A 15308-nucleotide genomic window follows, 5' to 3' on the forward strand; every position below is an offset into this window, starting at 1 on the left:
CAATTCTTTGGTAACAGCAATGAATCCGTACGTTAAAGAAGGGCTGCGAATTGCTGAATCCACTTTACTATACAAGAGAAGCCCCATGAGCTGAACTGAATAGACAATAACCTTTCTTAGCAGTTAAGTATTTTATAAGACAGTAGGTGCCTTAGAAATTCATTCAGGGCCTTAGAAATCCACATTCACACGGTTCTCACTTGCTCGAGTTTGGTCTGTATCCATTTATGCAAGCCAAATCTTTTCCAGACTCACGAAATTCATAACATTTTGTAACAAAGACAAAGAAACACCCTTGACAGCCTAGCATAATCATAAGACGCAAAGAACTCTCGCGCGAGGTTGAGACGCTACCGCCTAACGTCACCGGTTGCCATAGCAGCATCCCTCAGAGCGGAAAAGAGGGGTGGTGCGAGGGGCGGAGCGCGGCTTCGGCGGAGGACAACGGACTTTCTCCTCCTGCACGTCTGACTTCTACCAAAATGAGCGGCCTGGATGAGGGCGACAACCTCCCTGTCTCTAAAACCTGCGGTCTCGCTACTCCCGACCATGCCCCGGGACATCCGGACCTAAAGCAGTGTCAGGGCGAGGAAACCGGGGCCACCCTGGTGATGGCGGACACAGGTGAGGGCGGCTTGGAGACCGCCGCAGAGGGAGGCGCGCCCCGGGACCCCGCGGGCTGTGGCCTTGCGCTCCGCATTCGGGTTGCTGGGAGTCGCGGCCGCGTTACGACCAAAGCGGGCCAGAAAGAGGCTCCTGCTTCCACCGAGGGCATGGAAGCAGCCTCTGCCTCCACCTCGGTGGCAGCCGACAATAGCCAGAAAAATGGCTGTCAGCGTAGAGAGCTGCGCAGCCCTGCTGTCGAGAAGGCTCTAGAAGCCTGTGGCGCAGGGAGGTTGGGGTCTCAGATAATGCCTGGGGCGAAAGCCAAGGAAATGACGACAAAAAAGTGCGCTGTTTCAGCAGCAGCGGAAAAGGAGGGAGTAGTGGAGGCGGTGGTGGAGGAAAAGAAGGTGATGCAGAAGGAGAAAAAGGTGGTAGGAGGAGCGAAGGAGGAGGCCCGGGCCAGGGCCCCGAAGATCAATAACTGCATGGATTCGCTGGAAGCCATCGATCAGGAGCTGTCAAATGTAAATGCTCAGGCTGACAGGGCCTTCCTTCAGCTGGAGCGCAAGTTTGGCCGCATGCGAAGGCTCCATATGCAGCGCAGAAGTTTTATCATCCAAAATATCCCAGGTTTCTGGGTCACTGCCTTCCGCAACCATCCCCAGCTGTCACCTATGATCAGTGGCCAAGATGAAGACATGATGAGGTACATGATCAATTTGGAAGTGGAGGAGCTTAAACACCCCAGAGCAGGCTGCAAATTCAAGTTCATCTTTCAGAGCAACCCCTACTTCCGAAATGAGGGGCTTGTCAAGGAATATGAACGCAGATCCTCTGGCCGGGTGGTGTCTCTTTCCACGCCAATCCGCTGGCACCGGGGCCAAGACCCCCAGTCCCATATCCACAGGAACCGGGAAGGCAACACTATTCCCAGTTTCTTCAACTGGTTCTCAGACCATAGCCTCCTAGAATTCGACAGGATTGCAGAGATTATCAAAGCAGAACTGTGGCCCAATCCCCTCCAGTACTACCTGATGGGTGATGGGCCCCGCAGAGGATTTCGAGACCCAGCAAGGCAGCCAGTGGAGAGCTCCAGGACCTTCAGGTTCCAGTCCGGCTAACTCCTGCCGCATGAGAAGCTCCTGCACAAGTTTCCTTACCACCTCCTCTTGGACCTGTGCTTAGCCAACAGCATGCAGTCTTCCATTTACTTTCTCTTCACACTGGATTATTTTGTCCTTTTGTCCTTCTAAATCCTCAAAAATCAGTGGCAAGATAATCGCTTATATGCCTATGCTCTTCTTCCTCTGAGCCTTCCTACTGTTCTGCATCGTTACATGTTCCAAGTGCACGGCCTTCCACTATTTCTATGCCAAGCACATGATACTGTAGATATGCACTCCCTTCTTTTGCATGCCCTTGGCTCTGTCTGACGATAGCCTTCTCCCAGTTTTTAAAGTGGTTGTCTACCACAAAGAAGCTTGATATACCTTTGCAAATACTTAGCTGGGCTTCATACTTTATGCAGGCTGTCCTCCTGATACCCATGTACTCTGTGGCAAGATCTTTGAGTTTCACTGCTGCAAGATGAAGCTTATGTAGATGATGCCAGTCATCAACCCAAACTGAACATTCCAGGCTACCAGTAACTGGTTTCCAACTGTCTTCCTGGGTCCATGCTATCCATGCTGCTGGTTATCGCAGAATCAGCAGCTGGCTGGTGGGTGGCTACTAGGCATGAATGAGGTAACAGATGACAGGTGTTCTGTGTTATCATGTTGGTCTTCTTATCCCTTTGGGCACCCTGCATTGTGATCACATACTGGTGAGTATGAAGGCCTATGATATGGCCCACCCGAACCTGCACTCAGCCTTCTGAATGAGCTTTGCACAGGCACCATCGCCTTCCTCTTCAGGAACTATCTGTAGACTTAAGCTCCTGAGTAGCACACAGGAACTATCCCCTTCCCTGCCCCCCAAATGGCTACCCATAAACCCTGTCAGGCAGGTTGGGCAGTCGTAATATCACAGCGTCCAAAGCAAAGCTGGTGGGGGGGGGGGGGGTCCCTTCAAGCAGTTAGCCTTTTTGAGCCCTAGCTGACAAACCACCCTTAATCTAGGCAACTTTATTAGGCATCCCCTTCTCAACCCCTCCCGCACCCATTATGAACATGACAAAGTTGCCAGGGCGGGGGCACCGACGAAGAGGTCTTTCTAGTCTGTGGCGCCTGTTATACATCTGTCTCTGTCTTCGTCTCCCTCCCCGCCCCCCCCCCCCCCACCGCTTCTTCCTCTCAGAAGAAGTTACAGCTCAGAAACGGAAAAGAAAACTGGCAAAGCAGGCTTTTTGTTTAATTTGCTCTCCCTTTGATTGTGTCCAGAAGGAGAAAGGTACTGTGCATCAGACTCCAGATCTCTTATTGCTGTCTTCTGCCCTCATGTCTCCACCTCACTTCCTTTAGCAAAGTCTAAACATTTCAAAGGAAAACCTGTAGGTTAATTGCCTACTTATGGGCATTGTTTTTTGGGGCCAACTCTGACAACCCCATCCTCTTCCTCATCCATTTACCAAAACCTTCTGTGTGTTTTCTTGAGCTTTAGTGCGAGAAGCTGAAGAGAAGACAGAAGGGCCTCACAGTAATGGCTTCAAGACAGACCCAGAGCAGGCTGTGATCCAAGGCAATCAAAACATAGTTTCACTCCACCTTTCTAAGCATGGAAATTCTTTTTTGGGCCTTGGACCACTTAGAAATAACCCCAAGGCAGCATTTTGAGGGTCACTCGTGTCCTCTGTACTGTTCTTTGACTGCCCTGATGTCCCACAGCCTCCATCCTACTGCCTGGCCTTCTTGGCTCTCAGTCCTCAGCTTCTGCATTTCCTTCCCTGCTTCTGACCTAACAAATGAGGGAGCAGGCTGCAGACTGCATTGTGGGAGCTGCCAAGCCTCCCTCCTAGGGGGTAAGGGGGTGTGTGAAAGTCTGCTCTGCGGGGCTTGGGATGTCTGGACACAGAGCAGTGGGAAAGGTGTCCTAGGCTGTAGAAACTGAAAGCTCAGAAAACAAATGAGCTTGCTGTGGATTGGGCTTGAGACGGTAAACAGGAAAGACTGGAACCCTGTAGGGTCAGGGGTAGGAGGGGAGGCCCCTGAGGTTTTTCCCAGGAGAGGTGGGAGAATGAAAGTGGTTGATGTTTAAAGAGGATGGTGGGAGGAGTTCGTTTTCCTTCAGTTTTTCCTAACTCCTCGAATTCACCAGTAGTTTTTTGTACACAAAAATGCAAGTCTAAATGTTTTGTATTATTTTAGAATATGTGAACGATTAATGGTGTATGCTCCTTATTTCATTGTGTTTGAGTAAAGTCCTGTTAATTCCTTTCTCCATTTATGCTTTCTGGCAAAATTGACATTTACAGGCATGCTTTTTGCTTGTAATTGAGAATGTGTGCAAAAATATCAGGCTTTTTTCCTGTGCAGTATGAAGACTTCTGTGAATATTCACTAATATATCAGCTTGTTCTGTTCTCTCTTCTTATATAGCTCTATTCTTAGAAATATAATTGAATGTGACCTTTGAAATTGTGCTGTCTTGTGGAAGTATTCTCAAACAGAAAACCTAACTGTCGTCTTGATATTTCTTGGCCTAGCAGTAAATATTGTACTTGACCTCGTATGTTCCTAACCAGTGTAAGTACTTGTAGAATTGCTCTATCAAACTAAACAAAGATAGTACTTTAGTCTTCTCCTATGTGCTCTAAGGAAAAATAAATCTGTTACTCTGCTGTATTTCTTGTTTTCACCAAAAAATAAAAATAAATAAGGCTTGTCTGTTTTGTCTAGGCTAATAAGTGGTTGGCAAATCATTAAAGTTATCAAGTCGTCACAGTAAGTATCATCCTGAACCTTAAAAAAAAAGGCAATAGTGCACATTCCAAGATTTTTTGTGTGAAAAATGGTAAGCCCAAGTGCATACTCATAAACATATTTCCTATACAGTCAGTGTAGGTTTTGGTAATTGAAACACCATATATTGATTTTTGTCCCTCACTTAAAATACTGTTTTCAGTGGAAAACTGTTCTCTATGCCCCATAATAGTTTACTTATATATTTATGTTAACTATGTCCCACCTTGGGCTGATTCTTTTATTTAATGAGCTTAAGATAGACTTTTGGAAGAATTAATCATTGGATATTCTTTAAGTACTACTTAAATTGTTTTCCTACAACTGTGTGGTGCTCTATAAAGAAAGAAAAAAAAGTTATGACAGATATAAAGTCTAGAAACATGATATCAGACATCACAATGTCAATTACCAGTAATGTTTTGCTTTTCAGCAGCTATTACATGAAGGTTTGGGAGATACATACTTCCGCATTCTCTCTAGCAGAGAGAACAATGAATGCTGCAAGGTCTCCATAAATGAATCACTGAATATTTTTAGCCATCTAAACAAAGATTTGACATAAATGCCCCCAAATTACTGATTTGAATTAGAGATTGTTAATTAAACATACAGTTAAAACAGACTTGCTGACTCTTGGTGCAATATTTATTTGCAAGCTCTATTTGCTGAAGTATAATTTTTCTAGACCTGGAGAACTTTAAGTATTAGAGAGCTAAGTTTTCTTTTGCATGTTTTATACCTATCTTAGTCCTAAATTCCCTATACAATGTTCATTTTACCTTTTCAATTCAGTGATTAATTTCTGCCTTGTCCACCATCTGTTTCAAGCATATCTCTTTGTCCTGTTCTGGATATAATCAGAAAATCATTTTTGTTGGTTTACTATCAGCTTTAGTCTAACCAGTAGTACTCATTTTTCTAGTAGGCTGATGCTACTCGTTTGTTACAGATTAACATGGTTTCTGTTCTGTTTAGTCTAATAAAATTAGACTCAGTTAACATTGTCTAGGATTCACGTACCACCCGATCGGTTAACTCATAAAGCCCTGCTCCATTTCTTTGCATTGCCTTTTTGTTTTTCTTCCTCAATTCTAGACCCAAATTATTCTTAAATCAGACCTCCAAACCAGTTAAAGAGTTTCTCTCATCCTTTTCACCAAAGAAGTATTACCATTTTGGTCTGCTTGGGCCATTATTGCCCTATGATTAATAGTGGCATACTTCATAATTTCCCTGGCATCCTCTTCTATTTTTCTGGGTATTCAGCTCAGGCCAGACACCCACAAAATCTTCTCTGCCCTTCCTTACCAGGCCCCCTACTCCTCCACATCACTCCTCCTGCTGCTTTTGCTTCTGCTTTACCTCCAGTTGACTCACGTTTCCTTACATCAGTTTTCATCATTAAAAACAAACCCCCCATAAATGACCGATATTCCTAATCATTGAGTTCCCAGTCTCATAGAGTCACAATTTAAGCCTTCGATACCCAATTTTGCGTCAGATATGCATTCCCTGGCTTGACAATCTGAAGAGATCTGAGGTGACAGTAGGTACTTCCATGTTTGTTCTTATGTTACCTTCATAATCCTGACAGTTTTACTGTCCCCTTTTAAACAGTTGAGAAAATAGGCTCAGAAAGTTGAACTAAATTGCCTAAGATGCAAATCACAAATTGTGCTTTCAAGCTAGGGTACCTTCCACTGTATCACAGCCATCTGTACTAAATTTGGCATAACCCTATTTATATGGGTATTCAATTGAAGGTTATTCTTAACCCATTCATGATGGTCTTTGAAGGGTTTTTTTAAAAATCACTTATTTAAATTAATACAGAATTCCATAGTTACAGATTAAAATACTCCTGAAGTTACATATGTAATCATGATGTTTGCTGCCAGATGAAATTAGCAGTTTGTTCCCTTCACTGAAGGGAGTAAATGTACAAAAAGGACTTTTATTTATTAAAATTTTTTTTTAATTGTATATTTTATTTTATTGTACTTAATTTCTGCTGTACAGCAAAGTGATTCAGTTATGCATGTACATTCTTTCTAAAAATTCTTTTCCATTATAGTTTATCACAGGATACTGAATATAGTTTCCTGTGCTATACAGTAGGACCTTATTGTTAATCCATCCTATATATATAATAGTTTACATCTGCTAACCCCAACTCCCACTCTACCCCTCCAACACAGCTCCACCCCTTGTCAACCGCAGGTCTGTTCTCTATGTCTGTGAGTCTGTTTCTGTTTTGTAGATAAGTTCATTTGTGTCATATTTTAGATTCCACATATAAGTGATAATCATATGGTAGTTGTCTTTCTCTTGATTTACTTCACTTAGTATGATAATCTCTAGTTGCACGCATGTTGCTGCAAATGGCATTATTTCATTGTTTCTTATGGCTGAGTAGTATTCCATTGTATATGTATACACCTAATCTCCTTTATCCATTCATCTGTCAATGGACATTTAGGTTATTTCCATGTCTTGGCTATTGTAAATAGTGTTGCTGTGAACATAGGGATGTATGTATCTTTTTGAATTATAGTTTTGTCCAGATATGTATCCAGGAGTGGGATTGCTGGATCATATGGTAATTCTATTTTTAGTTTTTTTGAGGAACCTCCATACTGTTTTCCATAGTGGCTGCACAAACTTACATGCCCACCAACAGTGTAGGAAGGTTCCCTTTTCTCCACACTCCAGCATTTGTTTGTAAACTTTTTAATGATGGCCATTCTGACCGGTGTGAGATGATACCTCATTGTAGTTTTGCTTTGCATTTCTCTAATAATTACCGCCATTGAGAGTTTTTTCACGTGCCTGTTGGCCATCTGCATGTCTTCTTTGGAGACATGTCTATTTAGTTCTGCTGCCCTTTTTTTTTTTTTTTTGCGGTACGCAGGCCTCTCACTGTTGTGGCCTCTCCCGTTGCGGAGCACAGGCTCTAGATGCGCAGGCTCAGTGGCCATGGCTCACGGGCCCAGCCGCTCCGCGGCACGTGGGATCTTCCCGGACCGGGGCACGAGCCCGTGTCCCCTGCATCGGCAGGCAGACTCTCAACCACTGTGCCACCAGGGGAGCCCCTGCTGCCCATTTTTTGATTGGGCTTTTTGTTGTTGAGTTGTGTGAGCTGTTTGTATTGGGTTGGCCAAAAAGTTTGGGTTTTTCTGTAAGATGTTACGAACTTTTTGGCCAACCCAATATATTTTGGAAATTAAGTCCTTGTCAGTCTCACCGTTTGCACATATTTTCTCCCATTTCGTAGGTTGTGTTTTGTTTTGATTGTACTTTCCTTTGCTGTGCAAAAGCTTGTAAGTTTGATTCTGTCCCTTTATTTCTGCCTTTATTTCCATTGCCTTGGGAGAATGACCAAGAAATATTGGTATGATTTACATCAGAGAATGTTTTGTCTATGTTCTCTTTTAGGAGTTTTGTGGTGTCATGTCTTAAGTATTTATTTTGAGTTAATTTTTGTGTATGGTGTGAGGGTGTGTTCTAACTTCATTGATTTACATGTAGCTGTCCAACTTTCCCAACACCCCTTGCTGAAGAGACTGTCTTTTTCCCATTGTATATTCTCACCTCCTTTGTCGAAGACTAACTGACCTTAGGTGTGTGGGTTTATTTCTGGGCTCTCTATTCTGTTCCATTGATCCATATGTCTGCTTATGTGCCAATACCACGCTGTTTTGATTACTGTAGCTTTGTAGTACTGTCTGAAGTCTGGGTGGGTTATGCCTCCTGCTTTGTTCTTTTTCCTTGTTTTGGCAACTCTGGGTCTTTTATGGTTCCATAAAAATTTTAGGATTATTCTAGTTCTGGGAAAAGTGCCATGGGTAACTTGACAGGAATCACATTAAATCTGTATATTGCTTTGGGTAGTATGACCCTTTTAACAGTATTAATTCTTCCAAGATCATGGGATATCTTTCCATTTTGAATCATCTTCAATTTCCTTCATTAATGTTTTATAGTTCTCAGCATGTCAGTCTTTCACTGCCTTATATGCTGAGTCTTTCAGGTTTATTCCTAGGTATTTTTTTTTGATGCGATTTTAAAGGGGACTGTTTGTTTACAATCCCTTTCTGATATTTCATTCTTAGTGTAAAGAAATGCAACCAATTTCTGTATGTTAATCTTGTATCCTGCTACCTTGCTGAATTAGTTTATCAGCTCCTGTAGTTTTTTTTTTTTCTTTTGTGGTATGCAGGCCTCTCACTGTTGTGGCCTCTCCCGTTGCGGAGCACAGGCTCCGGACGCGCAGGCTCTGCGGCCATGGCTCACGGGCCCAGCCGCTCCGCGGCATGTGGGATCTTCCCAGACCGGGGCACGAACCCGTGTCCCCTGCATCGGCAGGCGGACTCTCAACCACTGCGCCACCAGGGAAGCCCCAGCTCCTGTAGTTTTGTGTGGAGTCTTTAGGGTTTCCTATATATAGTATTATGTCACCTGCATGTAATGACAGTTTTACCTTTTCCCTACCAATTTGAATACCTTTTATTTCTTTTTCTTGTCTGACTACTGGTGCTAGGACTTCCAATAATATGTTGAATAGAAGTGATAAGAGTGGGCATCCTTGTCTTGTTCCAGCTTTTAGTGGGAAGGCTTTCAGCTTTTCACCATTGAGTATTATATTGGCTGTGGGTTTGTCATAAATAGCTTTTATTATGTTGAGATATTTTCCCTCTATACCCACTTTGGTAAGAGTTTTTATCATGAGTGGATGTTGAATTTTATCAAAAGCTTTTTCTGCATCTATTGAGATGATCATGTAGTTTTTGTCTTTTCTTTTGTTGATCTGGTGTATCACATTGATTGATTTGCGTATGTTGAACCATCCTTGTGACCCTGGGATGAATCCAACTTGGTCGTGGTGTAGGATCCTTTTTCTGTGTTGTTTGATTTGGTATGCTAATATTTTGTTGAGAATTTTTGCATCTATATTCTTCAAAGATATTGGCCTGTAATTTTCTTTTTTGGTAGTGTCTTTGTCTTATTTTGGTATCAGGACGATGGTGGCTTCATAGGCCTGTATGCTAATATTAAATTTAAGTCCTCTGTCCGTTAACACAATTTTCCTGCTTTCTTATTTCATGTAACTTTATTAAAGAATATACAGCTTTTCTTCTCTAATATTCTCTTTTAAATTTTAAATATACCATTTTTGATGATTATTTTTACTCTTCATATACAATTAGAAACACTTTTTAGAAACAAATAAAAAATTTTTAAAGTCTAATTACAGTCCAACAGAAGCACTGACTGACTCTGCTAGAAAAGTGGGAGGAAGCTTGGATATAAACTCTTAACCATCTTTTTCACAAGATGGAAAAAACTAAGGTCAGATTAGGTGGTAACTTGTTCAGATTTCTTTGGTAGCTGCTGGTAAAAGTAGGACTAGAACTTCTGACTTGAGTGAATTTTTTTGACTCTTCAGTGGCCAAAAAAATGCAATTAACTTCTTACCTTGGAGTTCGCATTTTTCATATTAACAAGAGCAGTTTATAAGCATTTAAAGATGTATTATTCTTTGCCATTGACAAAATAAACATGCATAAGGAAAAAGAGCTTTATTTTTAAAAGAAATCAAATGTCTACTGAAAGTTTACATGAAACAGCATCTTTCACTTAAGCCCTAAGCTTGATTATGTATGCTCTTTATTATATTCCAATAAGATTTTGGAATTCAATTTCAAAGACAATCACATTTATTAGTAGATATTGAAGAAAACTACTGACTTTGAGGAAAAAAAATCAGTAACTGTTTACCTACCCTGAGATACTCATCCCCACAATATATTTGGGATTATCTGAGCACTTAAAAATTTAACAAAATACTTAACTTCATCGCATCCATCAATACGTTAAATTCTCTGCTACAATCCAAGTAAAATGATGGTGACCAGTGTTTTCTGATATGTCCATGATGGACAGGGTAAAATTACAGCATAAAGAGTAGCCAAGAATTTATATTGTAAACATTATCTGGGTCCAAACATCTTGCCCCAAACAGCTACTAATATGACTATACATTAGCACATCGAACACAATAATCCTGGATTGTAGTATAACTATAAAACCTCTTAAAGCAATTTTTCTCAACCTCTCTTTTCATTATCACCCCCCCCCCCCGCCCTAGGAGAAAAATACTTAATAAATTTAACTTTAAATTACATTTCTCCCTAATGAGAGAAATTAATACTAAGGAATAAGATTTTATTGAGTAGGGTTGAGATATGGAGGACCATTATCCATTGCGTTATACTAAGATTTTTTTCACCCCAAGAACCGATTTTTGCCCCACTGAGAATACAAGCCTTAGAGTGAAGTAAACAGCCTTTAACATTATTAGGGAGGAAAAAAACCCTAATGGGTAACATTGGAGGCTGAAATAGTTGGCTTCTCTATCATCCCTGTCCCATTATGGCTGTGTAGTCTCAGAAGACATCATGTCTACTTCCTTGCTTTGGTAACCACAAAAATAGCATAGTTAAAATAATTTAATCTTACTAGACTTGGTGTTCTGAACTTTAAGTTGAAACAACAGGTGTAGATCAGTTGTTCTCAATTCTGGCTGCATTTTCCTGGGGCATATTAAAGACATCAATGCTCATCTGTATCCCCAGACCAATTAAACCAATGTCTGGAGGTTATGGTCTAGTCAATGGTTCTTGAACTTTAGTGTGAACCACACTGTAATTAAGCACAGATTGCTGGGTCCCATTCCCAGAGTTTCTGATTCTGTATGTCTGGGATGGGGCCTGTAAATTTGCATTTCTATCAAGTTTGCAGGTGCTGCTACACTAGTGGTTTGGGGAACACACTTTGAGAACCACTGGTCTAGGCAAATGTGTAAATATGCATGTGTATGTATGTATATCCCCAGGTGATTCTAATCTCAGAACTGCTAGTATAGAAAATATTAGTAAGATTCTTTTCAGTTCTAAGATATTGAGATTTTAACATAATGAGAGTTGTTGGGTATCAAGATGATCTCTATAGAAAGGAGACCTATGGAAAAACATACCAATTTCTTGGTCACTTCATTAAGAATTTGTTTCTATAAAGCATTTTACAGTAGTTTTTGAAAATTAACATTTTTACAGTACATTTGCTGTACATATAGTTCTTCACTTCATTTTTCAGTAAACATAGTTTATTTGGTTGTCAGTTTCCCATCATTTGATAAGACCAGTGGAGGGTTTGGATAATAGCCTGCTGTTTTTGAATTGTTTGAAGAGAAACTTGTAAATTTGTAGTCCAGGGGTAATTCTGGGGAAAAAAAAAAAGATTCTGCAGATTTCAAAAGAACTTTCATAAATATAAACAAATCGAAATTTGATAGTCATTGATAATAAAACATTTTTAGTTTCATAATTTTAATATTTCTTTTGTCACCTGGATAGGTTGCATGATGTAACTGGTAAATGAGAACTAATAATCTTCATAGCCCTTAGTAATAGTTACTAAGAATAATCTTTGAATGCTTAGCTAAATAAGAATTCTAATATGCACAATATGGCAACTTTTTCCATATGATAAGCATCACACACACACACACACACGCACACACACAAACACACAGCCACAAGAGGGGGGAGAGAACATAAAATTCATACTTTATTGATGGTGGGACGCTGTGACATCTTCAATATAAGTATCTCAAAAGCTAGCCTTCAGATATTTTCTTCCCAAGCCTCTTCAAAGAACCATTACCAGAAATATTACAAGTGAAACGTTATATGTCATGTAATGATAGTCATTACACATGCAGATACTGGGTAGTCATCCTTATTTCACAAATTTCACAAGTAAAACATTATTTGGTAGTACTCAGTATTTTGAAAATGATACTAACATAAAAATTATACTTTATATTAAATGCCAGTAAGAGTTATTAAGACCCAAATAGTTAATCCTTATGAGGAGAAAACTAGTGCTAAAGATTGGGCAGAAGGAACACTGCCTTTCTGAGGCCAGAGAAAGCTAAGATTACTATAAACAGAAAAACATTCGTATTAGTGAATTTCACTGGTCTTCACTGCTTCAAATTAGCTGGAGCATATTTTGAGCCACTAAAAAGGCTCATTAAAAGGCATTGGAAAGTACATTGATAAAAACTGAGTTTCTAAAATAGTGCATCTGAGGTCCTGGATTTCTTATAAGCCACAAAAATGATACAGGCTGTGAGCTGACCCAGCCACCTCTTTCTCTGTATTTCCTACACACTTCCTAAAGTAAATGTTTTAAAAGCTGTTATAAGGTTAAAATGATTACATTATCAAAATGCTTATAAACCAACCATCATGGTAATGTATATTGCAAACTTTTATAACATCTATAAAAATACCTCCTAAGCATTTAAATGTCAATGAGAGAACCACATCTAACAGAATATTGACGAATAAAGAAACATTACATGAATACAAAAAAGGGGGAATATCAGGTTTGTTTTTCATTTCCTATCTCATTTAAAACAAAAATTTTATTCTCTCTCCCAGGTAGCAGAAAAAGTCTACTAAGGTTAAGAAATCTGGGTATGGAATAGCCCAACTGAGATCAGATTACTATTGTGTTTAAACAAGTACATCCAGATTGGGGATTCAACAAGAGGGAGACATTTGCATGTCTTAGAAAAGTCACTGTTGGGTGCATTTTGGAAGAAAAGAGAATGGTAGACAAAGAACCAAATTCTTGTTTACCACAATGATGTTCTGTTAAACTCTGTGTACTAAATACACCATAATATCAACCACATTATCTAATAATTAAATGAAGAGAACCAAAATGAACAAATATTCTTAAACAGTAAGTTCAATGTAAAACAACACATAGAGAAACAGAACAACTCTCGGGACTTTTTTTAAAGATACTGGCAGGATAACATTTATATAAAGATCCTATCTTCAACATGTCTAAAGCCATGACCATCACACCATTTTTCTTTCAGCCGTTTTTCTTACTTGGGGGTCAATTACACAGTACTATCCAAATTTACTGAATATGTTACTGAAATAATAAATTTCAAATTCTGTGTGAGATATAATTTCCTTATGAGAATGTGATCGTAAGCAATGAGTGCTAAGTTAAAGAGAGACTAACACTTTGCTTTTTGAGGCAATGTCTTGGACATCAAAATCGACAAATCAAATATAACTTACCAACCCTCTAACTCTCCCCCCCACCCCAAATCGACTCCTTTAGCTTTGTTTGACTACTGGTGAGTCCAAGTATTTTGTCCTAAGAGAAGTTAGAAGACAAAGGCTCTGCCAAATTCTTTTCCAGGGTGCTGAGGAAGAAAGCTTCTGGAAAGTGAAAATGGGAGCCACAGATGTTATTACTGCTTCCTTAAGGAGAAGTGATTACCCCAGAAGACAGGGGATTATTTTCCCATTTTTTGAGAAATATTTAAATCCTGGAATAATGGAGAGTCACTTTTCCTTGGCTCTTTTACTATTTCACAACTATATCCCACTGAACAGTTTCTATCCAGGTACTTTAGAATAATTCAGTGACTTCTATAATCACACAACCCTACTCTCTCACTATAAATTTGAGTCACTTTGAAGGAAAGAAAGAGTGAAATATAAAAAATTGAAAATAATAGTTTAGTCCTGGGCCAGTCCCTCCCTTCAAGTTACAGGGTCCATTTCTTTAATAGGAAAATTGTATGTGAAAGGAAGAAATATATTCTTTAATTTTATGTGTGTAAGCATGGAACAAAATGAAAAAAAAATCTTTTGAAACTGGTGAGAATGAGATATTATTTCAGTGAGTAAGATATATTGACATACTGGATTTGTATAATGGCATAGAGGATGGACCTTTTGGAAGGTCACACATATCTTAGGGTCATCATCATCCTACCAATAAATATCAGATAAATATCTTACTTTACTTTCTCTCATATCCACCCTGTGAGGGTGGTATACCCAGTTTAAGGAAGAAGAATCTGAGGTTCAAAAAAAAGTAGACTTCCACTTCTGAATTGGAGCTGAGACAACTAGAAAAGCTGGATAAAATAAAAACATCAGAGTGAAGTTATTGGAGAGTTGAAGAGGCAAACACTTCCTGGGAAGTAACAAGCAGCAGTGAAGTGAGCCAACATTCTGCCACAGCTTTTCCCTTTAGGCACCAGAATTCTGGCTGGGGGCGGGGCAGAGGCAGTTACTAGCAGCAGAAAAACCAGAAGAGATTTTGGCAGTCTTGAAGGGCTACAGACACAAAAAGTGAGGGGCTGGAACCTGCTATAAACAAAGGGGTGGAGAACCGGATTCTAGACTCAAGCCCTTCAAGGGAACTTCAGGAAACTAAGAAGCAAGCAGAAACATACCCCTCTAAAGCACAGTAGATTTTTCAGCAGTCTCTTGGTATTGAGAAAACAGGGAGGGATTAAATTCTGACCTGAGAGAAGAGAAGGTGAATACCTCGGACTTTCAGTGATACTATTTCTGAAACCAGAATTTTTTTATTATGAAGTGATTCTCTTTCAGTTAAGGGATTTTTTTTCCTTCACATTAATAGAGCTAACTCTAACTTTCTTTTGGTTACCATTAACATGGTATTGTCTCTTTCTATCTTGATATTCAAACTTTCTGCATCCATTTCTCCCCATTTTTCTCTCCATTTTTTTTTGGGGGGTTTTTAAAATTATGTTACATAATTAGTTCGGTACATGTATCATTACAGTGCTTTTGGTAGTTATCTTAGAGATTACGAGATGCGTTTTTGACTTAATATCTAACATACTCTCATCCTTTGTCATATAATAAAGGATGTTAGAACACATTT

General features: G+C 39.8%; 2 protein-coding genes across 2 annotated transcripts in view; one reads left to right on the top strand and one right to left on the bottom strand.

Annotated features, from left to right (window-relative positions):
• The first annotated feature begins 416 nt into the window (after positions 1-416).
• On the top strand, positions 417-4450 carry TSPYL4 (TSPY like 4). Its single transcript, XM_060030059.1, has one exon. The coding sequence runs from the start codon at positions 483-485 to the stop codon at positions 1725-1727; it is 1245 nt and encodes a 414-aa protein (XP_059886042.1). The 5' UTR covers positions 417-482; the 3' UTR covers positions 1728-4450.
• Positions 4451-10716: 6266 nt separating this feature from the next.
• Positions 10717-15308, bottom strand: part of NT5DC1 (5'-nucleotidase domain containing 1) — a 120393-nt gene continuing 115801 nt past the window's right edge. Inside the window, exon 12 of the mRNA XM_060030061.1 lies at positions 10717-11789. Within this exon, the coding sequence (XP_059886044.1) occupies positions 11674-11789 (116 nt within the window). The 3' untranslated portion in view covers positions 10717-11673. The remainder of the gene's footprint in view (positions 11790-15308) is intronic.

The sequence above is a fragment of the Delphinus delphis genome, chromosome 14 (assembly GCF_949987515.2).
Source record: "Delphinus delphis chromosome 14, mDelDel1.2, whole genome shotgun sequence".
Taxonomy (NCBI): domain Eukaryota; kingdom Metazoa; phylum Chordata; class Mammalia; order Artiodactyla; family Delphinidae; genus Delphinus; species Delphinus delphis.